Consider the following 27,770-nt stretch of genomic DNA (forward strand, 5'->3'; position numbering starts at 1 on the left):
AAAATGAGCATTCAGCTACTCTTAAATCAGCCGCTTCTTGTTATCGATACACAAAACACTTAACATCGATAACTGTATGTATGGGTATCGATAAATATATCTCTCAGATACAATATTTACTCAATTGTATCTCTCAGATACAATATTTACTCAATTCCAAAACGGCCTACAAGTTGTGTACGCGCGCGTTGCCAATTTTTTCGCGACGATCTCAAATTGAATTTAATTTCGAAACCTAAGCTTAATATATGTTTATACATACACAAATATAGAGAAAATATACAAAAATTAAAGTGTGCAAAACAGGATATCAGATATAAACTATGTAATTCGCCATAATTCGCTCCCTCTCTCACTCTCACACATACACACGCACACACACACATGCAAAGGCAACAAAAACAGACTTGAGAATGAGAGAAATTTCTAATGACTTTTTTTCATTTTTGTTATTTGCATGACTGCTCACCGCATTGTTGGGAAAAGCTGAGAGCGCGCGAGGAGAGAAAGAGACATTAGCCACCTTTGACTTTGACTCACTAACACAGCCGCACTCACACGCACACATTAAAGCACACACACACACACTATAACACAATGTTGTTAAAAAACAAATAAACAAAATAAGCAAAAAAAAAAGCAGTGAAAACAATTTTTTGCTAGTTTGTTGCTGTATCTGTGTGAGTGGGAGAGCCACTGAGCGAGAGCAAGAGTGAGATATCAACAGCCACGAAAGTAATTGCGTTGCGGCAAAAAAAATAAGAAAAAAATACACAGAATATTAAAACTAAAGAAAAACGCAACACAAGAAAGAGAGAATGAAAATATCAATTTATTAATTATATTTCAAATTATAACTTATAGTTGACTGCAAGTGCCCGAAGAAAGAGACAGACAAACAATTGTCTTCATGTTTACCAACACAAATTTTGCAATAACAAATTGTTATCTACAACAAATACAAATACTTTAAAACGTTCAAATCCAACACCCGCAACTTCCACCGTTGCTCCCCCCTTCGCTCGACCGCTTGAGTCCGCAGTCAGCTGCAATTCTGCGATAAGGTAAGCAAATATTGCCACAATAGAGTGGGATAGCTAGATGGTTAGCTGGCAAGAAATTGTCAAGTGTGCAAGTGTGTGTGTGTGTGTGTGTGTGTGGGGGGGGGGGTAAGAGAATTTTGCCGGCAGCATCAGCATACAATTGGCGCCCCAAAGGAGACTTTATCGAGATTTCCAGAATAGCTGCAGATACTTCTGGACGCCCACGCTTCCTTTAAATGCAGTAGAAAAAAAAACAAGTGGGAAAAGTATAGGAAAACGGAAAACTACATGTGTATATGTATAAACTGCGCCTGAGCATATGCTATGAAACACGTACATAGAAGACTTTAAGAGAGAGGGAGACACAGAGAGCAAGCTTTAGTTGGAGCTACATGTTTGAGCATGTTTATGTTTTATTTTATTTTCATGAAGGAAAGGTCAAAATCGTAATTGAAGGACAGACTGACTAATAACTGTACCTGTAGAAAATTCCCCAGGACTCCTCTCACCCACACACACACTCGCACAACTTTCACTCTGCAAGCAAAAATCAATTCCATTACTTTTCCAATATGGCCGCAATGGCCCTTTTCCTCCTTCCCCAAAGCACCCGCATACGCATATCATACGCAAAAGTGGAGGATGGGAAGCTTTTGGCTTGACATTGAACTTGAACAAAACTATTAGCTTTGTTATTAACTTGTATCCATGTACAGGGTATCTATTCTCTCTCTCTCTCTCTTTCTCTCTCCCACTCCACGATTATCTCTCATTCTCCTCGTGCATTTCTCATGCGCTCCCATTATCAAGCTTTTTTTTGGAGCCAACTTTCACCAAATTTGCAGCTGCATTCTTAACAGTTATGTGCAGAAACAGAAATTTAATCGATACATACTGTGTATATGTATTAAGACATAGACAGACAGAGATAGAGCGAGAGAGATAGCGGAAAGAGGTGAATGGTTGTGGGTCGAGGGGGGCACGCCATTTTAAAACTTTAGCTCAAAGCTTTGTACTGCATTTTCTTGCTCGGAAAATTGGTTGGCCAAGAGCAAAGTGTGGAGAGGGGCGCGGGGTCACTGTTTTCATGTGGGAGTGAAGAAAAATCAAAAGCAACCTAACTGAAAACGAAAGTGCACATTTTTGTGGCCTTTTTTTCTTTCTTAACTTTGTTTTTGTCTTTTGGCCACTAAAAGTACATACATATATGTATGTATGTATGTATGTTTTTTTTTTTTTTTCGTTTTAACCCCTAGAAAACGAATATGGAACGGAAACGGTTGAGCAAACTGTGTCAAGGATATCAGGAATTTTTAATTCGACCCACAAGGATCCTAAAATTGTGCATTTAATTTTGAATGTTAGTAGGACTCTTTATATTACGATTAAATTTTAATGCTCTTTTATAAGCATTTATATCTTTATACGATCTGTATATACAAATCGGGAAACTGATACGAGTTTGGAATATTATCTTCAGTGAAGGATCGCCCATATCCCATTTATTTTAGATATTTAATACTTATACTAAGGAGGTTGGTTCTTTTCCCAAACCGATCACCTGTTGGAAACTTAGAATAAAATATGTTTTGAATTAAAAGTTTTAACGAAAATAGTCAAAAGTCCAGATCACCGCACCTAAAATTTCAAACTTCAGACTAAGTTGAGAACACGGTCTTTTAGACAATTTCGGATACCTGATACATTCTTTATTGTGGATCGAGTATCGATTTTTTCATTCCGTCCCTTTTGCTATCTGAATGCCGATCGTTAACAATTTCCGTTTGTTTAAGAGAATCGTCTAGACAGGAGGAGGTGTCAAAAGTCTAAGAAAAATATGTGGGGAGAAGTTTCAATAATCAAATTTTCATTTGTATGTGTAGTTTCATTTGTATATGTATTGTTTATGTAAGTAAATGTAACATAATTTGAATGCATAGAAGTGTCAAACTCATTCTTTTCTTCAATGCTCGACTTAATTAAATAAATGAGACGAATGAGTACTTATATTAGGTACAAATTATCCAAGAAGGGGATCCTTGGGCCTATCTAGGTCATTTCCAAATATTACACCTTTCACCTTTTTTAACTGAGTTCTTGTGATGCAAATGTTTTTAGCCTTGATTCGATATTTGTTCTGAATTTTTTATTTTTAAAGCAACAGAAAGAGCCATCCAATTAAATTAAAAACAATTGAGTAAACTCAGTTTTTCATGGACTCCAATTATTAGTTTTTTGCCATTGCTTTTTCTGCTCTTTATGTACTTGTATTATCTGTAGGTATATAATATTTTGGCAGCGACAGGAGCATCGGTAGCCGCAAGCAGCAGATGATTTTCCGGTTTGGTTAAAGCCCAAAAAGAAACTGGTTTCAAATTGAGGCTCTCTAGGCTATTCTCTTTCTGCCCTTTTGCTCACTTGTCCCCACCACTCCGCCACTTCCACTCTCTTCTTATTTAAGGAGAAACAATCGTGTGTGTGTTTTTTGTTCCTTTTTTTTTTTTTGTTTGGTTTTACATTTTAAAGCTTATATTGTGTACATTTTTTTTTTTCTTGTTTCAAAAGTCAACCGGCTTGATGGTGATAAATCGAGAGAGTATAAATGCCACAAATATTGTGGCAATAACGAAACAAAAGGCAAAGACATAGAAACTCTCCTCGGTAAAGATATCGCTGAATGCCGGTATATCCTGATAGATCTGTTCGATGACAGCCAAAGTGCCTTTGTGTTTTCTGACCATTTCTTTGTTTTTGGGGATCGAATTGGTTTACTTCTTCTTGCTGCTGCCCTTTTTACCGCCTGCACCGCCAGCGAGCTTTTGTTTCTCTGCTTTGGTTAGAACCTTGTTGGTTATCTCCTCGGGCGGGGCCAGAGAGGAGACGTGCTTGTTGCAGAGTTGAAGCAATTCGAGTGTGCTCAAATTCTCGCTATTGAAGCGTATCTCTTTGACTTTGGCTTGTTCTGCAGAAACAGGAAAATGAAGAACAGAGGATTAAAAGATACCCGACCTTAATCTTAGAGATACTTTGCACCCAGCAGTCAATCAGAATAATCTGCTAACATATGGAATGTAAAATCTTCAAAAAGGAAGCTCTTTTTCTCAGTTTGAAATGGCTGAGACAGTCTCCAACTTTTAAGGTTGGGTGCAGAGCATAATGAATGGTTGCCTCCAAACGGAATACCAACCTTGAGCCGTCTCGATTAGTGAGAAGTTAATGGAAGCGGGCTGACGATTGCAAACAATGTCCGGTTTGACCACACACTTGGGATTCGTTTGGGCCACTTTTGGTGTGGAGAGCAGGAACAAAAATTCTCTGTAATTTAAATAAAAAATTTATTGATTTCGCTTTTTTTTATTTCCAGCTGCCTGCAAACGCCTCAAGCTGACTCCGACACCGACCAAAATGTCAACGGAGCGGGAGCTGGCACCTGGTGGGCCAGCTCAGCTCCATACGCATACGCTGCCGTTGACATTTCCCGATCTCCAACTGAGCTCTACCGTGGGCATAATTGGCAAGGTGTATGGTAAGTAAAGTTCGCATATCTCCTTATTCATTCATATACTTTTCACCTATCATGCACTTTATTTCAAATGGTTTTTCATGATTTTCTGTTGTTCGTTGGTTTTAAGTTTCCTTTTTTCTTCTGTATTTTATTGCATTTTTACCTACTTTTATTTTTCGAGAAAAATCTTCTTTATTTGGCCAAAAAACTAAACTGCGCATGCTTTGTAATCGATAATCAAATCTGGGAAAGCGCTTTTCCAATTACGCCACTACGTTCCGCCTCCTCCACCCCGCCCGCACACCCACACATATCAGCCACAAGATTTACCTTGTGGATTTGACATTTTCCGCAAACGGATCAAACTGTACTGTTATACGTTTAACTCCTTTGAGATTGACACTCTTCAGCTGTTTGCCAATGGCCGATACAATGCCTCCGGAACGGCGTAAAGTCCCGCTAAACGGGATTGACATTTTTATGTAATAATTTTTTGTTAAATTATTTGTAAGCAAAAAAACAAGCAATTCGGCGAGTTGCCAGAAATTTAATTTCAAACAGTGCTGCCAGAACTAGTTGATATCGATAGCAAATTATAATAATCGATTGACACACACGTGAGGAGGTTCGATAGTAGAGTTCGAATGGAACAGCGTTGCCAGAAAAGTGTTGACACTGCCTCCCCCTATAGACGTCTCGCTCGCTCCAGTGCGCGTGTGTTGAGAGTGCTTTGCCCTCATTTACGCGTGATGCCATCTCGCTTGCGCGTTAAACGATTGTTCTTCTTCTTTGCCTGCCTGCTGCCTGTGTTGTGTGGAAAAGTGTAAAAAGAAAATTGCATTTTTTGCATAATGCGCGACGTGAAAAGCTAACAAAAGTTGTGAAAAACGCAAATTCCATAGTCTGGCCACAAGTAGTGCTCTTGCCCCACGCGAAAATACACACACAAATCAATCAAATTTGAAGAGGAACAGAAAACAAAAACCAGAAAAAATTTTTTCGCTGCCATTCGCCCCGAATACGCGCATACAAAAGCATTTTCTTTGCCTGTACACTGTCGTGTCGTTGTCGTCGTCGTAGTTTTTTTTCTGTCCAGCGGAGCACCCCACCACCACAGATCCAGAGAAGAAACAAGATAGAGAGAGAGAGAGAGAAAGAAACCCCAACAGAGGCAGTGAGCTAGAGAGAGCAATATAACCAAAAGCAACCAAAACCAACAACTACAACAACACAAACAACAAATTAATAAGAATTTTTGTTCTTAGTTTGTATTACAAAAAAAATACATACATATATATATATATATATATATTTTATTTATATATATATATAACGAAAGCTGTGCCTACATTTGTGTTCTTTTCCAATACTACAATAAACGATAAATAATTAATAATATAATTATAAAATAAAATACTTTTTCTCGCACGCCCACAACAACAACAACAACAAATGCAAAAGAAAATCAACCAAACGAATAAAATTACTACTTTAAAGTGTGATAAGCAAAAAGGCTGAAATCAAAAAACAAAAAAAAAATAATAAATAAATAATTAGTAGAAAACTAAATAACAACAACAATCAATTACATTTACATACACACACATAGACACAACATAGGAAAGACATACACACACACCCACACACAGCAGCATTACTCAATTTGTATGCATATATATACAATTATACATACAATATTTCTCTCTAACTAAATCAAATCAAAGAAAAAAAAAAAACATAAGAAAATGTATCCAGTTGGACAACGTAAGTGTAGACAAGTAAAAGAAGTTAAGTGATGAAGAAGAAGATCATATAGAACAAGACACCAATACCCATACATTGCCACATAGACCACTCACCCTCTCGACCGCCCCCCTTCAAAGATGGTCCCCAGCCCAGATCGTAAGGTGAAACACGACTAGTAACGAGTAACTTTTTTGTAGTTGCTGTTCGATTTAATGTTGGGTGGCTGTAAGTCTAGTTGGGTGGACTGGCCTGGGGACGGTTGCAAAAATGCATCACCCACACGCACACACACTCCCACAATCTAAATGACATAGAACCCAGAACCCAGACACGTGCTTAAACAGCTTTCAAAACGCGTCAAAAACGAAATTAGGTCAACGACCGTCTCCGCAACGCAATAGTTTTACTTATTGTTTAGAGGGTTCTTATTATTTATTTTTTTGGGGTTGTTTGTTCTGCCTTAGAAGCGACTTCCAAATGCCCTACTTTAAAAAAGGGTGTAAAAGTTTCAATTAAACTACCTCTCAATGAAGTCAACGGACACTCAAATATATGTAATTTTATCGAACAAATATATAGAAAAAAAGTCAATTGAAATAAATAACATTTGTTATTTAGACTCAGATAGAGTCTCTTTAAGGATATACACTTTGGAAATGTTTTTCATATCGTTGCTACTCTATACTTTACAAAGATCTTAAGAGACTCTTCTAGACTTGAGGCATTAGGGTATATAACAGATACTTTTGCGCCAGATGGAAGTGAATTCTCTTATGAAATTGCGTTTTAAACTTTGTCAATGAAGCGAATATTATGCGTAGTTCTCTAAAACCAAAACAGTTCTCCTTAATTGGGTTAAAATCCTACTAGAAGCTGCCAACAAACCTCTGCAATCAGCAAAGAAAATTTATATAAAATTTAGGAGGGTTTAAAATAGGTTATTTTAGGAAAAAATCGATCTTGCCCAACGAATTATAGCAGTGTAAAAGGTAAAATTTACCTACAGGAGTGTATATTTTAATCATTTTTTCCGCCACTGCCTGAATTAGAGTATATATTATATGCTCGAAAGATAATAAAAACAAAATTTGACAAATTTCGTCATTCTATGGCACTTAGAGCGAATACTAATGAAGGTAGATAAGAACAGAATCAGGCAGATAAACCATAACATTGGTAAAGAAAAGTGTAATTTCTGATATAAACATAATCATTATTCAGAAAGGCATTCAAGAACCATAGTAATAATATCAAATAGTTTATTTAGAAGCACCCTGTACAGATTAAATAAAGAACTCACTCAATTTTGATGAGTGATGTATGTACATAAGGGTGATGGGAATTGGTGAGTGGGAGGAAAATAAGGCAAATACACACACACACACACAATACGAACCATATGTTCATTGTAATGATAAGCAGATGATGATGATGATGATAATAATATATATTTTGGGAAAGAAAAATCGAAAATCTGTAACTAAAATATTATTAATCTCGCACTCTCTACTTACATATATAAAACTTCTCTCTATATATACTACATATAAACATATATATATACATATACATACATAATCTCTTTATGATTTTTCATTTTACCTCCATTCATTTTTCACATATTTTTGATTTGTGAAAATTTAAACAACCAACAAATAACATAATAATTGGCCATACTACCTTTTCATTTTATTTAATTTAATTTGATACAAAAACGAAAAAAAAATTTTCTTTTTATAGAGTCACAGTGGACCCCCTCGCCCACGCGGCCTCAGAGTCCCTCTCAGGCGCAGACTAGCTTCGACACGCTCACATGTAAATTTCTCTCCAAAAAACAAAAAAACTAAAAAAAATTAATTCGAATTTTGTGATCTATGTTCTTTAGTTAACTAAACCAAAAAATAAACAAAAAACAAAAAAGAATCCCAACTTTTACACTACTAACCTCTCTCAAATCTCAACTCTACACAAAAAACTAACTAACTTTTTCTTTTTTAACTCTTAGTAATGTGCAAAAAAAAAAAAAAAAAAGAAAGAAATCTATTACTAACCAAAATTGAAATTTTTGTTATTTATTTCATTTAATTTCTTTTGTTTCTTATTCTTTTACTTTCATGTAATGTTCTCCTTAGTTTCTTAATTGTATGCAAAGTGCACTTAATGTTTTTAACTCTCTCTACACAATAACAAAAAAAAAAAAATATATATATTTTATAGATTGAGTGTACATACATATATAGAATTCAACATGACTCTAAGTTAATTAGGAGTCATTTATTTTTGTTGCATGAGTTTAAATTATTGTTGTTTGTAGCATCCTTTTTTGTGTTTCATCAAGGGTAAAACAGTGCGTAGATTTCAAAATTGACAAAACACATCCTTTTTTGTGTTTCTTCATTTCAAAATTGAAGAAACAAGAAAGAATTTAAGGTAACTGAAAATTGAAAAGTTTCAATGAAGATGAAAGATCAAGAAATTGTAGGAAGGAAATTGAATTTTTAGTAAGTTAAATGAATAAAGTTGTTTATTACTAAAATATTGCTGTCAAAAACAAAGTTTTAAATTCAAAAATTTCAGGAAAAAACTACGAAAGTTCAAGCTTATGCTTAGAGAATTGAAACAAAGTTAGTGTAGAATCGAAAAAGTTTCATTGAGTAAACAAAATGGTTGTCAATTTAAGTTCATTAATGTATTAGGAATACATGTTTAATATTTGTATATGTTTTCAATCTTAAACACAACAAAAATAATCAAAGTTCAGTTTGTGGACTACTCAAAATTTAGTTATAAATTAAGTTTTTTGTCAAGCATTTTTGTTAGCCGAGGTCGATGTGATTATACACTTGGAAGAATACCCATTTGATTGTTATCTCACTAATCCTAATCTGGGATAACCTCCTGAGATGTCTTATATGCAAGGTTTCTTTAATTCATATCTATTAATCGAAGATAATTTAAGATGTCAGTAGATTCTAACAAAGTTTTTATAGTCAGCTGACTTTATATTTAACGTTTAAAGTACTTTAGAATTACAACCAAATAAACGAAGAGAAAAAGAAATATAACTCTACGCTGTAATATAGAAATAAATGTGCTTTTAAAAAGTTACACAACTCTTAGCGCCAGAAAAGTGAATCAACTGCAGTTAAATCTTAGACAAATAGCAAAACTATTTATTTAGAATGACTTGTTTAATTCATTATCGCTAAGGCCCTAAAAAAAAAAAACTAAACGTAGATATAGTTTATCGCTAACAGGAAGTTGGATCCCTTTAAACGGTTTCACATGAGATAAAGACAGTTTCACCCAATTGTTAGGAAGCATGTGAAATTTACGCACTGATTTAATAGAAAAATGCCCTTTTTAAAAGGAATTACTTCTTTTGTGTTAGCTAGTGTATTAGTTGTTGATTTCTTTACTTTAACCACGTTTTCTTGATAGTGGAATGGTTGAGAGTCTATGTCTAATGATTACGTTACATTTGCAGCACCATCAGCACCTGGGTCATCTGTTAATCCCACCGCTGTGACCAGTCCGAGTGCTCAGAATGTTGCTGCCGGCGGTGCCACAGTGGGTGGTGCAGCTGCTGCGGCAGCTGCTCAAGTCGCCTCCGCATTGGGTGGCACCACAACGACCAGTGTATCGGCTGCAATAGCCGCTACAGCAACTCCGCAACCGGATATGCCAGTTTTTACGTGCCCACGTCGTCCCAATTTGGGACGCGAAGGACGGCCCATTGTACTACGTGCCAATCATTTCCAGGTGACCATGCCACGTGGCTATGTGCATCATTATGATATCAATATCCAACCGGATAAATGTCCACGCAAAGTGAATCGTGAGATTATTGAGACAATGGTGCATGCATACAGCAAGATATTTGGTGTACTGAAACCAGTATTCGATGGACGTAACAATCTATATACCCGTGATCCATTGCCCATTGGTAATGAGCGTCTGGAATTGGAGGTTACTTTGCCTGGTGAAGGCAAGGATCGTATCTTCCGGGTCACCATCAAGTGGCAAGCTCAAGTCTCACTCTTCAATCTGGAAGAGGCTTTAGAGGGACGTACTCGTCAAATTCCGTATGATGCCATTTTAGCTCTCGATGTGGTTATGCGTCATTTGCCAAGCATGACCTATACACCAGTTGGTCGGAGTTTCTTTAGCTCGCCCGATGGCTATTATCATCCATTGGGTGGTGGTCGTGAGGTGTGGTTTGGTTTCCATCAAAGTGTCAGACCATCGCAATGGAAAATGATGCTCAACATAGATGGTAAGTCTAATCCAAGTATAAAACTTATTGGCCAATTTCTATTTTGTTGTCATTTTCTTTGCAGTTTCGGCTACGGCTTTCTACAAGGCTCAACCCGTCATTGATTTCATGTGCGAAGTATTGGATATACGTGACATAAATGAGCAACGTAAACCTCTGACCGATTCGCAGCGTGTTAAATTCACCAAGGAGATCAAGGGACTCAAAATTGAGATTACTCATTGTGGTTCAATGCGACGCAAATATCGCGTTTGTAATGTTACCCGTCGTCCAGCACAAATGCAATCGTAAGATAAACCAAAATCCATCTCTTTCTTATGACATTTTACTAATTAATCTCTCCGTTTTTTTGTAGCTTCCCACTGCAGCTAGACAATGGTCAGACTGTGGAATGTACTGTGGCCAAATATTTCTTGGATAAATATCGCATGAAATTACGTTATCCACATTTGCCCTGCCTTCAGGTGGGCCAAGAGCACAAGCACACATATCTACCCTTGGAGGTGTGCAACATTGTCGCAGGACAGAGATGCATTAAGAAATTAACCGATATGCAAACATCGACCATGATCAAGGCCACTGCACGCTCGGCTCCCGATCGTGAGCGTGAGATTAATAATCTGGTGAAACGTGCCGATTTCAATAATGATTCGTATGTCCAAGAGTTTGGTCTAACCATATCCAATTCGATGATGGAAGTCCGTGGCCGTGTCTTGCCGCCACCAAAACTTCAATATGGGGGACGTGTGTCCACTGGGATCACGGGTCAGCAATTGTTCCCACCGCAAAATAAGGTTAGCCTTGCGTCACCCAATCAAGGTGTTTGGGATATGCGAGGCAAACAATTCTTCACTGGCGTGGAGATACGCATATGGGCCATTGCCTGTTTTGCTCCACAGCGTACAGTGCGCGAGGATGCATTGAGAAATTTCACCCAACAGCTGCAGAAGATCTCCAATGATGCGGGCATGCCGATAATTGGTCAACCATGCTTCTGTAAATATGCCACTGGACCAGATCAGGTGGAACCAATGTTCCGTTACCTGAAGATAACATTCCCGGGACTTCAGTTGGTGGTCGTTGTGTTGCCCGGCAAGACTCCCGTTTATGCTGAGGTGAAACGTGTCGGTGACACCGTCTTGGGCATGGCCACGCAGTGTGTGCAAGCCAAGAATGTGAATAAGACGTCACCGCAAACATTGTCCAATCTATGTCTCAAGATCAATGTTAAATTGGGTGGTATTAATTCCATTCTGGTACCCTCAATACGTCCGAAGGTCTTCAATGAGCCCGTCATATTCTTGGGTGCCGATGTCACACATCCGCCAGCTGGCGACAACAAGAAGCCATCGATAGCCGCCGTGGTGGGCTCAATGGATGGCCATCCGTCACGCTATGCGGCCACTGTACGCGTTCAGCAACATCGCCAGGAGATTATTCAAGAGTTGAGCAGCATGGTGCGCGAGCTTCTCATTATGTTCTATAAATCCACCGGTGGCTATAAGCCACATCGTATTATACTCTATCGCGATGGCGTATCCGAGGGACAATTCCCACATGTTCTGCAGCATGAATTGACCGCCATTCGGGAGGCTTGCATTAAATTGGAACCCGATTATCGTCCCGGCATCACATTTATTGTGGTCCAGAAACGTCATCACACACGTCTCTTCTGTGCCGAGAAACGGGAGCAGAGTGGCAAATCGGGCAATATACCGGCTGGCACCACAGTCGATGTGGGCATCACCCATCCAACCGAATTCGATTTCTATTTGTGCAGTCATCAGGGCATTCAAGGCACTAGTCGGCCATCGCACTATCATGTTCTCTGGGATGACAATCATTTCGATTCGGATGAGCTGCAATGCCTCACATATCAGTTGTGTCACACTTATGTGCGTTGCACTCGATCGGTTAGCATCCCTGCTCCGGCCTACTATGCGCATTTGGTGGCTTTCCGTGCCAGGTGAGTGCTCAAATAACTTGTAATCACATTTGTAGTTGGAGTAAACGAATCGAATTAGTAATAATTAATAAATATTTGAACAAATTAATAACTTGTGATCTGTTTACAGATACCATCTGGTTGAGAAAGAGCATGATTCTGGCGAAGGATCACATCAGAGTGGCTGCTCAGAGGATCGCACGCCAGGAGCCATGGCCAGGGCCATAACTGTACACGCTGACACCAAGAAGGTCATGTACTTTGCCTAAAAAGTATCACACAAAATAAACCAAACAACCAAAAGAACATTTCGAAATGCGATTCGAATAATCAAACAAAACATTTTAATACCAATCTAATCCTCCTTCCTTCCTCTCAGTCGCCCCCACTCTAAACAACAAGCGGATTTAAAGCCAAGCAATGAAAATTAAGTGGAAAAACAAAAGTAAAATCCCCCTCTCCCTCGTAATTTTAAGAAGAAAGTTGATCTTGCATGCGCATTAGTTAGTCTTAGGGCCATACAACAATAATAACAACAACAAGACACGCAAATTACACACACACACACCTACAGTGATGAAGATGAAGATGATGAGAACGTAAGGCTAGGGCTAGAGAGTTAGGGAATCGAATGTTTATATAGCACAAGTTTGGCGCAAAAAACAAAAACAACAATGTGAAAGAAAACAATTCTCAAAAGTAAAACAAAAAAACAAAAACAAAAAAAACGGGAACAAAACAAACACGAAAGCAACAAGAAACAACAAAAACATTTGAAACATTTTGTAAGGAAAAAAACAAAACAAAACAAAACTAAAAATGCGAAGAAAAATACAATTACAAATACAATTATACTTAATAATACATATATTTTTACACAAAAAACAACAACAACAACCAAGACATGAGATGAAAAAAAGAATTATTATGATAATGGTAAATGGATAAATGATGCGTATAACCAAAGGTTTTTAGTGTATGTATATGAATAAGTTGCTGATCGACTCACACAACAACAACAAACAAACAAACAACCAACCAATCAACAACAACAACAAACACAAGAACAACAACTCGGATTCTCTGTACTGTGAACGAAGACCACCAACCACAATAACAAAATACGACAAAAAGCAAATTAAAAGAGTGTAAATTAGTTTTTAACAAACAAACAAAATTGAATGGTTTAACAATAATACACACACACACACATAAACACAAAATACTTCAATAATAACTAACATCAAAAAAAAAAGAAAAGCAAAACAAAAAAAAAAAACATAAGCAAACAAAACATTTAATAGTTTATAAGCTCTGGGGCTTTACCAAAAAAAAAAAAAAAAAAAAAAAAAAAAAAAAACAAAAACAAAAGAAGAGAGTTGATAAAGCTAAAGAAAAAGAAATAACGAAAACATAAAACTCCAATTTGAACAAGGGACAAAACTTTTGGTCATTTGCTATAAATGCTTTACATATATATGTATATATATAATATATAGATTTCGTTCAAAAGTGCAAAACAAAAACATCAAATATGCTGATATTTCAAAATATTGAGTTTAGTTTTTTTTTTTTTTTTTTTAAGTTAAGACACAAACACACACAGCTGAAGAAGAAGACCATGATAATTTTATAAAAAAAATCTGTTAGGGGTACTATCATTAATTACATAAGGGATATTCTCGTCTAAATACTTCATAATAAGGTTTTAAAGCCTTTTGACAGTGAAAAGTCAGAGAAGCAATATTTCAATGGCCAGTTTTTGTTTAAACTTGCGGAAAAAGTTTTAGTTTTTAGGAATCAATAGGAGTTATTCTTTGCCCACGACCCGCCCCGCCCAAATATATATGTATATGCATAGAATGTGTTTCAATTATAATATATACTCGATAGAGATACGACTTTTTCTTCCCTACTTACATATAAACGGCCATCTATGATCTCTCTTGCCTTAACGAAAAAACGTAGAAGAAAGAAAAAACCTACCATGGATCAGATTAAAATAACCCAGTAGATCTCTTCAAGGCGCAAATGTTGGCCAACTTTGATCTCTTGTCAATAGAAATGGCCACAAAACAAAGAATACAATTAAAAGCCAAAGAGTCAGAATATGTTCTCCTTAAATTGATCTGCTCTAGAACTAGAGAGAATGTTGCTTAGATGTAATTAATGAATGTTCTCCTAACAAACCAAAACAAACACACACACACACACATACACAAAGACCTACTCACACACAAGTCCAAGGCATATCACTCAAATGTCCACTTATTTATGTACCTCTTATATATATACACCTAAATATGTATATAAAAAGAAATATGAGAAAATCTTAGCTTAAATACTTTAGTTTTATTTTGCTTTTAAAACTTATATACATTTTCTTTTGTCTTCGAATCAAATTTGCATTAATTTCTCTAATTTTTTTAAATTCTTTTTTTTTTTTTCTTAGTTTTTAAAAATATATTTCAATTTTTTTCAAAAGTGGTGTACGGGTAAAGATCATGCAGTAACATTTCAATATGTTTAGTTTTTAGTTATTTGCCAACTCTTAAATAACAATAACAAGGAATTAAAACGAAAAAAAAAGGAAATAAGAATAAAAAGAAAAAGGAAAAACAAATGAGTAATATTATTAAAGAAGTACTATATAATTATACTATATCGAGGACACAGTTCAAGTTAACATTATTGATTGATTTGTTATATATATATACATATATACATATAGATTTAGGCGAGACTCGATTTTGTAGTCTGCAGCCGACCAACAAAAACAAAAAGTTCATTTTATTCTTAATTTATATGCGCAGACTTAGATTTTCTCCTGTTTTTGTTTCTCTAACAAACAAACACACAACACAACACACACACACTTACACCTTAATTTATAATTATAGATATAAATTTTGTTTCGTTTATTACAAAACTTATTTAGTTAATAACTAAAAGAACACAAAAGGCAAACAAATAAAAAAAAAAGAAACAAAAATGAAAACGAAATCCAAATGCGAAAATCAATTTCCGTTTCAACACAAGGGATTAAAATTTTAAATTTACTTCTTAAACAAAATAAAATTAAAAAAAAAAATCAACTATAAAACAAGAAATGTTTTACTTAAAGCAAAAAACAAATAAAAAAAAAACACTTGCAAAGATTTCAAGATATATATATATATACATATATCTGTTTAATTTTTAAGCCAATGTAAAACAATGCAAGCAACAATTGTTAAGTTAAGAATTTTTTGTAAGCTTATGTGCCGACAATGAAAAGCATCTCGTAATATCTAGAAACAACAAACAAAAAGGGAATATATATGCATGTATATGTGAAAAGCTTTAACCTAAATGCAAGAGACAAGCGAAACAAAGCGCTAGAAAGGCAAAATGCAAAGGAAACAAACAAACAAAAAAAAAAAAACCATTCAATAATAATCCATAATATCAACTGTGTGATTAAGCAAAACGAGAAAAAAAGTAACGTAAAGTAAATTAAATGAACGAAAATAAAACAGAGACTGCAAGATATGTTAACAAGGATCATAAAATTGGGAAATGGCCAAAGAGGAGGAGGAATTAATGTCAAGAATTTCAATTCTAAGTTTTTAAAAGCATAATCTAAAAATTTTATATCAATATAAGATCCTTATTCCAATTTCAACAGTTTTTATAGACATTTCCCTCATATGCCTTTAGATTTTGCAGTCTTTGTATTTTATTTTATGCATAAGATCGGCGGATCATGAATTCAATATCTATTATCTGTTGTATATGCTTAGAGAATACTCCTATTTAAAGGTTTCTTCAAACAAACATAACAAAACACAAAAATTATATAGAAATTTGTCCCCTCACCAATCTCTCTATCTATCTCTCTAACTCTATTTGTCAAAATTCAATTGAGCTTTAAAAAAAAAAAAACATAAAATTGATAAACATCTAATATAAAAACAAAAAACCAACCTAGTAAGAAAAACAAAACAAGAATAAGAAGCAGAAGAAGAGAGTTAGGTATTGTTTCTTACATATATTACTTATAAATGTGCCGTTTATAGATGTCTACAATTATATACAAAAACAAAAACTAAGAAAATATATTTATAATCAGACCTACTAAACATAGAGATCAAAATTTGCACAACTCTTCCTAGATGAATATGATGAAAAAGGGAAATAAAATTAATCTTAGTAACAACAAAAAAACAAAACTAACGAAATGAGAAATCCAAGCAAACACACAATATATATGTATGTACACACACATTTGTGTGTTAAAAATGTGTGTAAATCTTCTATACTCTTCCAATGACCTCCCCTCCGCCCTACAACACTCAACCAACCAACATCCAACTTCCCTGTACTTCAAAAACATTTTGTCGTAGTGTTCCGTAAAATGAAACAAAACCTAAATTTAGCTGAAATTCGACTTACAATTAGTAAAACAAAAAAAAAAAAAAAAAAAAAAAAAAAAAAAGAAATACATACTTGATAAACATACATACATATATATGCATATATGCAAAGAAACCAACTTGATGAACCCAAAAATATATCCCCCAAAAAAACACAAAACAAACAAACTTACTTTAATCCAAAATGCCGGGTAATTAATCAATAAAATATTAAAAGAAAAAAAAAAAAAGAAAACAAACAAAAAATACATTAATATTAAAATATTATTTTGTAAGCAACCAAAAATAAAAAAAAAAAACAAAAAATTAAATGAAACGTGAGCAACGTAAATATGGGAAATCTGTAACTTTGGTGATCTTTTTAAATGTTAATAACAAAAAAAAAAAAAAAAAAAACAATACAAAACAAATCAAACAAGTTCTAAATGTGACTTAAAATACGACGTAAAAAACAACAACAAGCAAGTAACATTTTTCCACACGCAGAGACAAAAAAAAAAGTAAATGAAAACAAAAAATTTTGCAATTCTTATTTTTCAGCTAACAATTTTTAGTTGTTAAGTGTGCTTCAGATTCAAATTATTAACTTAAGTTCAAAGCAAAAGAATTATTATTATTATATTATTATTATATATAAAAATATGTTTTATACACAAACAAAACGAAACAAATTTCTAAATTATTTGTCAACTTTTAGTGCTTTTCATTTGGAAATTCGGAAAAAAGGAAAACAAAAACAAAACCAAAAAGTGTATACACTTGGATTTTTGTTCAATAAAATTATATACATATATAAATATATTTAAAAAAAAACTAAAATATACGAGCATTTCAATTTATTTTTTTCAAGTAATTTCTGGGAATTTTTGAACTAAGTAAGTTGCACAGTAATCGGTTCCTTCATCGAAAGGAGTGCCGGAAAGATTTTCTACTGGGTCGACTTGCCTGGTGCAATGGCAAGCTTTTCCGGCAGTCTGGCAACATGCTGGCAGCCCTGCTAAGGTCATTTCCAAACAAACTAAATCGAGGTAACATTTTTCATCCGGAATCTGCATCCTTACGCCACATCTGCAACATGACGAAGACAGCATTGGTTATTCTGGCCGAAGGAGCCGAGGAGATGGAATTTGTTATAGCTGCTGATGTTTTGCGCAGGGCAGGAGTAAGTTGCAAATGTGGAATTGATCATACATATACCAGCGGGATATGACTTTTCTCTGTTCTCTCTAGATTACCGTGACAGTTGCCGGTTTAAGTGGCAGTGGGCCGGTCAAGGGCTCCCGTGATATTGTGTTTGTCCCAGACGCATCTTTGGAGTCGGTGGCTAGTTCCAAATTTGATGTTGTCGTCTTGCCCGGCGGTTTGGGTGGCTCAAATGCTATGGGTGCGTCAAGTGTTGTTGGAGATTTGCTGCGAGCTCAGGAGGCGAATGGCGGTCTAATTGCTGCCATCTGTGCTGCTCCCACAGCTCTGGCTAAGCAAAATATAGCCGTTGGCAAGTCTCTCACTTCGTATCCGGCCATGAAACCGCAATTGGTGGACAAATACAAGTGGGTGAAGAGATAATCTAATATTTCTAATATATAAATATTGCCCCCTTTTTTTCGGTAGCTATGTGGAGGGTAAAAATGTGGTACAAGATGGCAATCTCATCACCAGCCGTGGACCTGGAACTGCTTATGATTTTGCCCTAAAAATAGCCGAAGAATTGGCTGGGCTTGAGAAGACTCAAGAAGTTGCCAAGGGCATGCTATTGTCTTATCCAACCAATTAATTTAATTGATTTAATAAATTGATAAAATATTTATATAATTGCTAAATAATATATATTTTTATTTATATGTAATATATTTAATGTTTTTATCGATTGCTTTTTCAAATTCAAAATTCGATTGTGATTATTCTGACTCACAAAAGTCGATTATTATCGATAGTTTCAATTAAGTCTATTTCGCCACCAATGGGTGTGGAACATGAATTCGCTTTCGGCTATATGTATAAATTGCCAGTTGAAAAACAGGACCGTTCAAGTTTCCAAATCGTTTTCAAACAGAATTCAAGTTGGTTTTCAATGTGTGTGAAATAATGCACGATTTAATAGTCAATTAATTCGGTACGAAATCAAGTGGACATATATTTTTGAACATGGAAAGAGTTGGGACATCAAGTGTTTATGTTTATACGAATGTATGTACATATATTATGAAAAGATTTTTGTCTTCCGATTCTGGTAAGTGGAGAAACTCAATGTTAATAATAATAGAATCATCGGCTTTTAGACATCTTTCTAAATCAGTTGTCCAATAAGTTTACAGTTAGCGACGTTGCCTAAGTATGCATATCAATCATTTTGTTTTTAGAAATGTATTTGTGTTTATGTATCCCTTGGTTTATTTACCGTTGTCTACGTCCAAAGGGCAGGCTGCAAAAAACGATCAAGTCAAAAAAGAGTGACTTGAGGGTAATCAGGACAAAAATTAAAATATTTCAACACCACATACATACATATGTTTTTAATCATTGGCTATAGACTTGATTTAATGTGATTTGCATAAGAATTAATATCAATTAATCAAGTAGCGAAAAGTAGAAAAACTAAAGACATAACATTGTGGTTTTTATTTATTAAAGATGGACTGAAAAACAAAAGGTGTGGAAATGCATGAGGATAATCTTAATCTTAAGCTACTTAAAAAGTCTCATGTAATTTTGCATCCATTATTAAAAACAAATTAGATATTCATTGGGAGCTCACATTTTTTTTCAATCCTTTAATGTTTCTTATTAAGAGATTGCCAAAAGTGGAATTTTTAAACATTGGATGAATGTTACTTAAAAGAGAATACTTTGCTTTTTAACTTTCATTTATAATATGCACAATTTCACTAACCAAAACCTACAGTGTTACCTCTCGGAAAGAAATCGAATAGAACAATGTAATAATTTAAGAACGTCTTTACTAAGCCATCTTTAGATCTGGTACAGATTATTAATTAATTTGTTTTAGATAAACAGTAAGAAGATTCTTAAGATAATCACATTTATACTTAAGCTAGGTATTTTTGTTTCAAACCTTATTTATCAAGGTTTCAGACGATAGTTATAAACAAGCAAATAAGTAAAATGAAAATAGTAGTTAAGAACTTTGACCACTATCTCTTAATCCCAAACTTAATGTTAATCTAGTTGGAATGGGTGGACGTCTGCATATTTCAAATGTCATTTAATTAAATTAATTGAGCGAAAATGGAAAATGTGACCGAAAAATGTTATAAAATTGACCTCTTCAGCTCTCCTGCCTACACTTTATTTTACTTTTTTGTCTCTAGGCTACTTTTATCTTTTACTATGTGTGTGTGTGTGTGTGTGTCTCAGTCGTTCCGTTTGCTACTGCTGCTGTTTGTAGCCTACTTCTTTGGGTCGAGCTTATTAGGCTAATTGCATGAAGTTGGCTTTAATGAGTCGAAAACGGTGCCAAGCTTGGCATCCCCCACAAAAGGCCACAAAGGCCAACGGCGCCTCTTATTGTTGTTGTTGTTATTGTTGGCTATGTTGGTCTGTTGTGGCTTTGAATTTATGACACGGCTTTAATGGGTTAACTGGGTTAATGCCCATTCCTCAACTCATCAACTATACATAAACCTTTGCCTCACACTTTACACTTTCCTTTCAATGGAGTTTTTTTTGTGAGCTTTATCCTCGCTTCTTTTTTTGCTTGAAGAAGCTCGACAATTTTGTCAATTAAGCAAACATTTTGCACTTGTATCTCCGAAAATTTGGATACTTTGAGTGGATTAACTAATAATTAAGCACACAAGAGTTCGTTACTTCACCTTTACCCTCCCTTTTGCCTTAGTCAAAACGCTTGAGCTCAAATACCGCGACAGTTTCTCGCATAAGTCATTAAGGCTATTGCCAAATGATAATTTTCAAGCATTTTTGCATTTTCCAATTTGCACAAATAATTGTACACTACAAAAATGTAAAAGATTACATATCCTTTTAGGACAAATTTGTTACATGTAGAGAAAATGATTTTAAGTTTATTTTTTAGGCATAAATCTATAAAAAATCTATTATCTCGGGATCTTCACGTTGAACTTTATTTAAGCTATATATTCAAATTAAAAACAATAAAAAATGGCTAATGAACGATTTTCATGAAAATTTATCTTCTAGTTTTTGTAATAATAGAGGACAGATATCAAAGGTGAAGCTATTTTTATAATGCTTTTACAAGATCTACTAAAATGTTAATAGAATGCCAATGTAGAGGGCTTTCGGCAAAGGGTGAAATTGGATAAGAGGGGATAATTTCTCTCAATTTCTTTGGCTTCGTTTTCTGCTGCTTTGCCAATCGAAAGTGTTTGCTCTAAGGGTAAGACCTTTAGAAAACTCCTTAAAATGCAAAGTGTAATTTCTTTGTCGTCTAGTTGTTACTTTGAATAGTTCTGACTTACTTGTTTTCTTTGCGTACTTAATGCAAAATCGTTGCATAAAACTCTCACACCCTGCTACTCTGTGTTTCTCTCTCTCTTATCAGTTACCTCCTGCCTTAGCCTATTCCTCTTTTTCCATTCAGCATTTCCTTCCTGAATGCCTACAATTTTGAAATAACCAACTGAAGTGGCAGAGCCAAATGAATTTGCTAATGAGCAGCAGAGCAGAGCAGGCAAGGACTTTAAAATGAAGCATACGAAAGCCAGGCAGAATTTTGGCTGGCGTTAATCATTTACACGCTGAAGCCACAAAGACCAAATTATGATTATATTTAAGGGCGAAATGTGGAAATTAACTAACATTGGCGTGGTTTGCAGTTGAGATTCGAATGGTTGTCAAGGCGCAGCAGCCTTAACCACGGGAAAAAGGGGGTTTTCCATTTTCGTTTTTTTTTGTTTTTTGGGGTTTTTTGGCTACATACCAAGAGAAATCCCTTTTCCCCTTTTTTCGTTTTTGTGCTTTGGTAGTGGTTAGAAATTGAGGCGTGGTTGGAGAAGAAGGTTACTAGAAAAGAATTGCAATTGTGATAAAATTCAGCGTAACTAATGCCGACCACAGCAAAATGCGATAAATCGCTGGTCGGGTTCAAGTTAAATACCCTAAAATATTTAGGGTATATGCAATTAATAAGAACGAATTTGATTTAAAAAGTAAATTTTGGGGCATTTATTTGGTTTGTGAAATTTCAGCACTATAGACTTTGGTTTAGATAATTTTCAAAATAACTAAAACTTTAATAGAACTTTAATCTAATGTCAGATTAACTGTGGTATCGAACTTACCATGAATTATAATAAATTGTTTATATACTTTCCCTTTTAAAAGTGTGGTTTCATTTTGCCATCTAATTCCAGGGTATTTTCATCATCTTTCTTTACTTTTTGTGAGATCATTTTCGGGTACTTTTTTGTTTTTTTTTGTTCTCTTTATTTCTGGACCTTCTGTGGTCGCTGCCATAAACGGACAGTTTGTCCCCAGCTAAATTTTGTGTCGACTTTCTCTGGCTATTTTGGTTTTTTTTTTCTGTCTATTTTTGGTTGTCTTATTCTGTTGCTGGTTTTTTGTTGTACTTTATTTTTTTTTTTTTTTTATTGCATTGCCTTTTGCCTTTGGCTTTGCCTGGAAATGATAATTTTCACTCGAGCGCGCACGGGAAAAATGCTCGGCTAGTGGGTGGTGAAAGAGAGGGGATGGCTATGGGGGACTGCTGACTGCTGCTATAAATTGCCAATTAATGGCAACAGAACTTTGCTGCGGTAGAGAATGAGAGAATATCATTTGCGTTTCGCTACGTTTTCGAATATTATATGGAGATTTGATATTGAATTGACCGAATTCCTTGTCTATGCGGCGAATGCTTAATATTTTCAATTTCGATAATGTGTTCGTGCCATGGCTATTGGTATTAGTGTGTCAGTTGGTGCATTCTTTTGGGCCACTGTGCACAGTGTGATACTTTTTTCGGGTGGAGGTTGGCGGGAGTCCTGTCACGCTTCACTTGATGGTCGCCATTTTGTTGTTTGCATTTTGAATGCAATGTGAATGGACTTTTGGCCCACCCACAATATTCAACCCATTCGCCTCCCATTTCCCCTTCCCGTGCGATCTCCGTTCGGTCAAGCGTCGCGCTAAATTCGTTGCGGTTTTTGTGGTTTTTCTTCGTGTCATGCTTTTGCCTCCTGAGTTGCTAACTTTTTTTGTGACTCGTTCTTAGTTTTTGTTTTGTTTTTTTTTTTTTTGCCATTGTCAAAATAAATACAACTAGCAACGGCGGCCAGAATTTGGTTCATTTTCAAATTGGGGGAAACAAAAAAAAACTGAGCCCAATGAATAATTGAGCGTGTGGTGAATATGAATGAATGCACTCATTGGTTATAGCTTTTTGCCAGTTTTTAGAAGTTTAAATGGTTTGCACAAAATTGAGTAATTGCAGTTGGTCAAGATGGTTTAGATGAATGCAAATATTGCATATGTATGTGGAATGCCCCAAATTGTTATCTCAAATAGATGTAGATTTGTCAATCATTCATTAATTTACGTCTGCTATCTTTATCCGCTTTTCACAGTTGTTTTTTAATCTGCTTCGTGGGGCTTAAGTCAACTGATTGCTAATCACATTTATTTCTAGTTATCATTATTATGGGTATTGCAATTGTTGAACAAATCACAGAGTGGAACAGGCACGTGGCGAATCGGTCCAGGGGCTAGGGGCTGGAGTATAGACAAATAAATTATACGCACATCTATGAAACAATATAACGTATACGACACGATGGTCAATGCCTAATCTAATGCAACATAAAACTGTCTAGGCAAAAATGCTAAACAAATAGCCAGCAACAAAAACAACAATGGCAACAACGACAACCACAACAACAAGTGCATAAACATTCGCATAATATTAGAGTCAGAGTTAGTTCGCACAATGCACAACAAATTATGCTTATTTATTTATTATTTTCACACAGCGCTTGTGAGAAATTTTTCTAAGATACCCTTTAATGCAAAAAATAGATATTATAGAGCTCCTCCTAAGTGGAGACATCTAATTCAAATTATAACTTTTTTATACCTCAATAATATATCAAACTATTAAACGATGTTGGAGAGTAATAAAGTCCTTACAGATATAAGGATCTTGGAAGAACAAAATTTCAAAGTGATCCTAAAGATATTTGTAGAACTTGCTACTTAATACTTACTTATCATAAGAAGATAAATACTAAGGATCTTAGCCATCGATAAGAATCATTATGACTATTTTCTGGCTAGCCAGATATCCTCTTGTCAAGTGACTCTCAGTCAGTCAGTCTTGGTTATGGAAAGTTAAAGAAAGACTTGAAGAAAGACTTACCTCAATTCCTCCTCTACAGATTCAACGCTACATATGATCAATTCTTAATAAACTAACAAAGTTCTTACCTGAAAACTAGTGTCAAATCTAAAGTAGCTAAATCTTTTTCCAATTCTTGTTTGCAGGATATCCTGACAGTCGATGCTGTTAATGCAATTAATACAATACGACAACTGCTTTGGCTAGATAAGCTCGGTGCTAGCACCAGACTAACCAATTGGTTATCGAATATATTTGCCATATAAATAACATTGCAAATTAAAGAAGAGTGACAGAGACTGAAACAATGAGAGACAGCCAGCCAGTTAGATAGAACGACAGACAGACAGATAGACAGTGTGAGGGCGTTGTACTTTGTCTATTCAAATGCATAGTGGTCACAAATTTAAATGGCATAACGTTTAAAAATTAATTAAATTCATAATTGGTTGCCGATAATCTTAAGATAAAATTAATAATAATCTTTGTTCCATTCCATTCTTTTAGTTGGTTCTTCTATTTTATTCAGTGGTGTATTTCCATATGAATAGCTTATGAACGTGACATCTTCTCGATTAAATTGTAGACTAAAAAAGTTGTAGAAAGAAGTAATCAATTGAATTTTGCTTTTAAAGGATAACATTGCCTTTAGCGTTCGTTTCGAGCAAACGATCAGCCTTTTATTTTTGCATTTTTGCAGAAAAAGAGAATGGATAGTCGATGGGTAGTTGGGCAGTATTATTCCATTGGTTTCCAAGTGTTAATATCCCATTCGTATAGCGGCATAATTTACAAATGGCCACTGCAATTTTATTTCTCTCACAAACAAAAAAACCAAACCAAAAACAAAAAGGATGCCAAAATAAATATGCGTATTTCTTTGCCGTATCGATGGGAACTCCATATACACAGGCATATTAAGCCCACGCCCCCTTCCCCCGTCCCACTGCTTTATATCAACTCACTTTTGTGCTGTGCTGTTTCTGTGTTGCTCTCAGTTACCAATTGCAACCCAATTGAGCTGCATTGCGTGCTCTGGCCACAATGCAAGGCATTAAAATTAGTTTATTTGGGGACCAGGCCCGGGACAATCTCTATTTGCCGCCTCCTCGACCATCTCTACTCCCCCTTCATCTCTCATCCCACCGACACAGAAACCCCTTGCCCATGAGGTGCCTGTTGCCTTAATTGTTCATACGCAGTGTTGTCGTACCCGTACCCATTCCCGCCACCTACCTCTTACTCAATCGAGTTGGTTGCATTTTGTATTGCATTTTCCATTTATCGTTCACTCCGCATTGTTTGCACTCCCTGTTCGACAGGGGCTTGGTTTCGGTCTCGGGCTCAGGCTCTGTGTCCTGGCTCCATTTGACTCTGCTCTGGTGTCAACTGATTTTGATTTATTATTTATTTCTGTCTATTATTGGGGATTTCGACATTGCTCTTTTTATTTTAGTTTTTGGTTTTTGTTTTACATTATCAAATTGATCAGTTCTGCTTCAATATATATAAACTTTAAGTTGGACTACACCAGAGTGCGGTATCCAATTTATTGCAACTTTTCGACAATTCTATAAAATATTTGCTAAAGTGCTTATCTCAATTTATTTTTGAAAGTCTTTAGTTGTGGTTCAAAAGTATAAGTTAAATTCTTGAATGTTTTAGTAATGGAGACTTAGATTAACAGCTGCTTAGGTATACAAGTTAATGAGTTTCTCTAATATCTTGTAAAATTAGATGATTTGGTTCAAAGTTAAAACTAGTTGGGACTTATAACTAAATTAAAATAAAAACATATTTGCGAAAATGCAGTAGACAAAAAGATGGCTAGTTAAATAAAAATTTACATTTTTTTTTTAGTTTTGGTTTCCCTCAAAACTGATTTCAATTGCCCTGTCGACAGCTTTGCCATTGCATTTGATTAATGGCCCTGTGACAAACATATACTATATAAATTATGGCATAAAACACAAGCAAAAAAAAAAAATTAATAAAAACCGAACTAAAAGAGGGAAGAAAACCAAAATGAATTGTAAAATAAATGGTCAATAAATTTTTCACTGCGACTTGTCAAAATCAAACAACTTAACGCGGAAACTTGTCACGTTTCAAATGGAGGGAAATTAAACAATAACCATAACTATTTATTTAACCAGAAAACAAACAATGCCAAACCCAGAAAACAAATAAACTGATTCACTTGACTGCGATCTGAACACCCATTACAGGGTATTAGACCAACTTTTGAAGTGCAAACACAAGCCTCCACTTGCATGCCCGTCGAATACATCTGTCTATAGCAACCATTGGATGAATTGACCAGAGCACACATATATGTGATGTTTTGTACTGAAACAAGAAAGATATATTTTCTTATTGATATCATATGCTTCGGATGCAATGTCACTACTTACTGCCGCCTTTGAAAATGTAAGAATATTTGACACAGGAATAACCCGGCGACATTTGGCATAAATATTGTTCACGATCCTCTGTCATATTGTTCCACAAGGCCTGAACATCGGGCACCGTATCGTTGGCTTAAAAAACAATCAAACGATCACTTTTTATCACTTCTAGTTGTCTTTCAACTTACGTGTCACTACAAGGGGGACTTACACAGGGTATCTCATTGAAATCCCCCACTCTAGATTCACAGGACTCATTTGCAATGCTTGCATGATTCTCTAAGGATCCCAACCAGGTAAAGTGAAAGCATTGCGGAGCTGTTTAAAGGAATAACCAGACTTTTGCATATAATTTACGTAGTTAATTAAAGACATTAAGATAATATACCAACACTGGGCTAGCAGGCACGGAAATTGTTGTTGTAGTAGCCACAACGGTAGCCAATATCTGATGAACAGTTTCAGTGGCATTGCCGATAAGCTATATAATACTCTTTGATTTCTGATTCTTTTGTTTTAGTTTCCGCGAAGTGGCCACTGTCAGAGACAAACTGATATTGATGTCAGTAAACGAACAATTGATCGGATGTAATTGTATGTACATACTTTTTTTTTCTTGCCAGTTATCATTCACATTTTTGCAGCGTCAAATTGATAAACTATCAGGTTAAGCACAAACACAACAATAAAGGTAAAGAAGAGAACCCTTAAGAATATTGAACTTGAACCTGAACTTTACTTTTGGTAAATGGAAGAAAAAAAAAGAAAAATTTTTGAAAAATAAGCAAAGTTTTTATAATTTTAGAGCACTGAAAAAATCTCTAAAGAACTAATTTTTAGGTCGTCAATTTATTAACAAAAAAAGATTAAAGTTTTTAATTTCATTTTTGATGTTCTCAGGGTCTTTTTATTTTTATTTTAGATTTACAAATTTGTTTAATTAAGTCGTTTTCATATAAAATTTCATCTTTTTGAGCTTATTGGACTTTTAGGCCTCTTAAGCACGAACTTTATTAGAAATTTTCACAGAAATAACCCGTCTGGTTGTCCAAATGGTTTCTAAAGTTAAAAAATGACCAGTTTTCACAATCCAATAATC

At 35.1% G+C, this 27,770-nt stretch overlaps 5 protein-coding genes across 7 annotated transcripts; 2 read left to right on the plus strand and 3 right to left on the minus strand.

Annotated features, from left to right (window-relative positions):
* The first annotated feature begins 164 nt into the window (after nt 1–164).
* AGO1 (protein argonaute-2) lies at nt 165–16,735 on the plus strand. Of its 3 annotated transcripts, XM_068289861.1 has the most exons (8): nt 166–325; nt 865–1,064; nt 4,408–4,569; nt 8,035–8,109; nt 9,782–10,570; nt 10,635–10,857; nt 10,926–12,536; nt 12,646–16,735. In XM_068289861.1, exons 3-8 carry the CDS (start codon nt 4,449–4,451, stop codon nt 12,782–12,784), a joined length of 2,958 nt encoding a protein of 985 aa, XP_068145962.1. In that variant the 5' UTR covers nt 166–325; nt 865–1,064; nt 4,408–4,448; the 3' UTR covers nt 12,785–16,735. The 3 variants fall into 3 exon arrangements, with proteins under 3 accessions (XP_068145963.1, XP_068145962.1, XP_068145964.1); XM_068289862.1 differs by lacking the exon at nt 8,035–8,109 and having other exon boundaries at nt 165–325; XM_068289863.1 differs by lacking the exons at nt 166–325; nt 865–1,064; nt 4,408–4,569 and adding an exon at nt 5,306–6,312.
* LOC137576634 (uncharacterized) lies at nt 3,521–3,784 on the minus strand. The gene has a single exon (XM_068289867.1). The coding sequence runs from the start codon at nt 3,782–3,784 to the stop codon at nt 3,602–3,604; it is 183 nt and encodes a 60-aa protein (XP_068145968.1). The 3' UTR covers nt 3,521–3,601.
* On the minus strand, nt 3,812–5,095 carry mRpL53 (mitochondrial ribosomal protein L53). Its single transcript, XM_068289865.1, has 3 exons — nt 4,879–5,095; nt 4,231–4,358; nt 3,812–4,005 (listed from the first exon to the last, which is right to left on the minus strand). Exons 1-3 carry the CDS (start codon nt 5,022–5,024, stop codon nt 3,812–3,814), a joined length of 468 nt encoding a protein of 155 aa, XP_068145966.1. The 5' UTR covers nt 5,025–5,095.
* A 1,087-nt stretch (nt 16,736–17,822) lies between the features above and the next one.
* Nucleotides 17,823–18,753, plus strand: DJ-1alpha. The gene is made up of 3 exons (XM_068289864.1): nt 17,823–18,092; nt 18,161–18,480; nt 18,542–18,753. The coding sequence occupies exons 1-3, from the start codon at nt 17,913–17,915 to the stop codon at nt 18,702–18,704; spliced, it is 663 nt and encodes a 220-aa protein (XP_068145965.1). The 5' UTR covers nt 17,823–17,912; the 3' UTR covers nt 18,705–18,753.
* Nucleotides 18,754–26,361: 7,608 nt separating this feature from the next.
* Nucleotides 26,362–27,231, minus strand: LOC137577212 (uncharacterized). Its single transcript, XM_068290615.1, is given in 5 exon segments — nt 26,362–26,612; nt 26,678–26,803; nt 26,860–26,875; nt 26,877–26,989; nt 27,064–27,231. Coding segments are annotated over 5 exon segments (543 nt in total). The 5' UTR covers nt 27,143–27,231; the 3' UTR covers nt 26,362–26,403.
* Between the last annotated feature and the right edge of the window lie 539 nt (nt 27,232–27,770).

This window comes from Drosophila tropicalis, unplaced genomic scaffold (assembly GCF_018151085.1).
Source record: "Drosophila tropicalis isolate 14030-0801.00 unplaced genomic scaffold, ASM1815108v1 contig_593, whole genome shotgun sequence".
NCBI lineage: Eukaryota > Metazoa > Arthropoda > Insecta > Diptera > Drosophilidae > Drosophila > Drosophila tropicalis.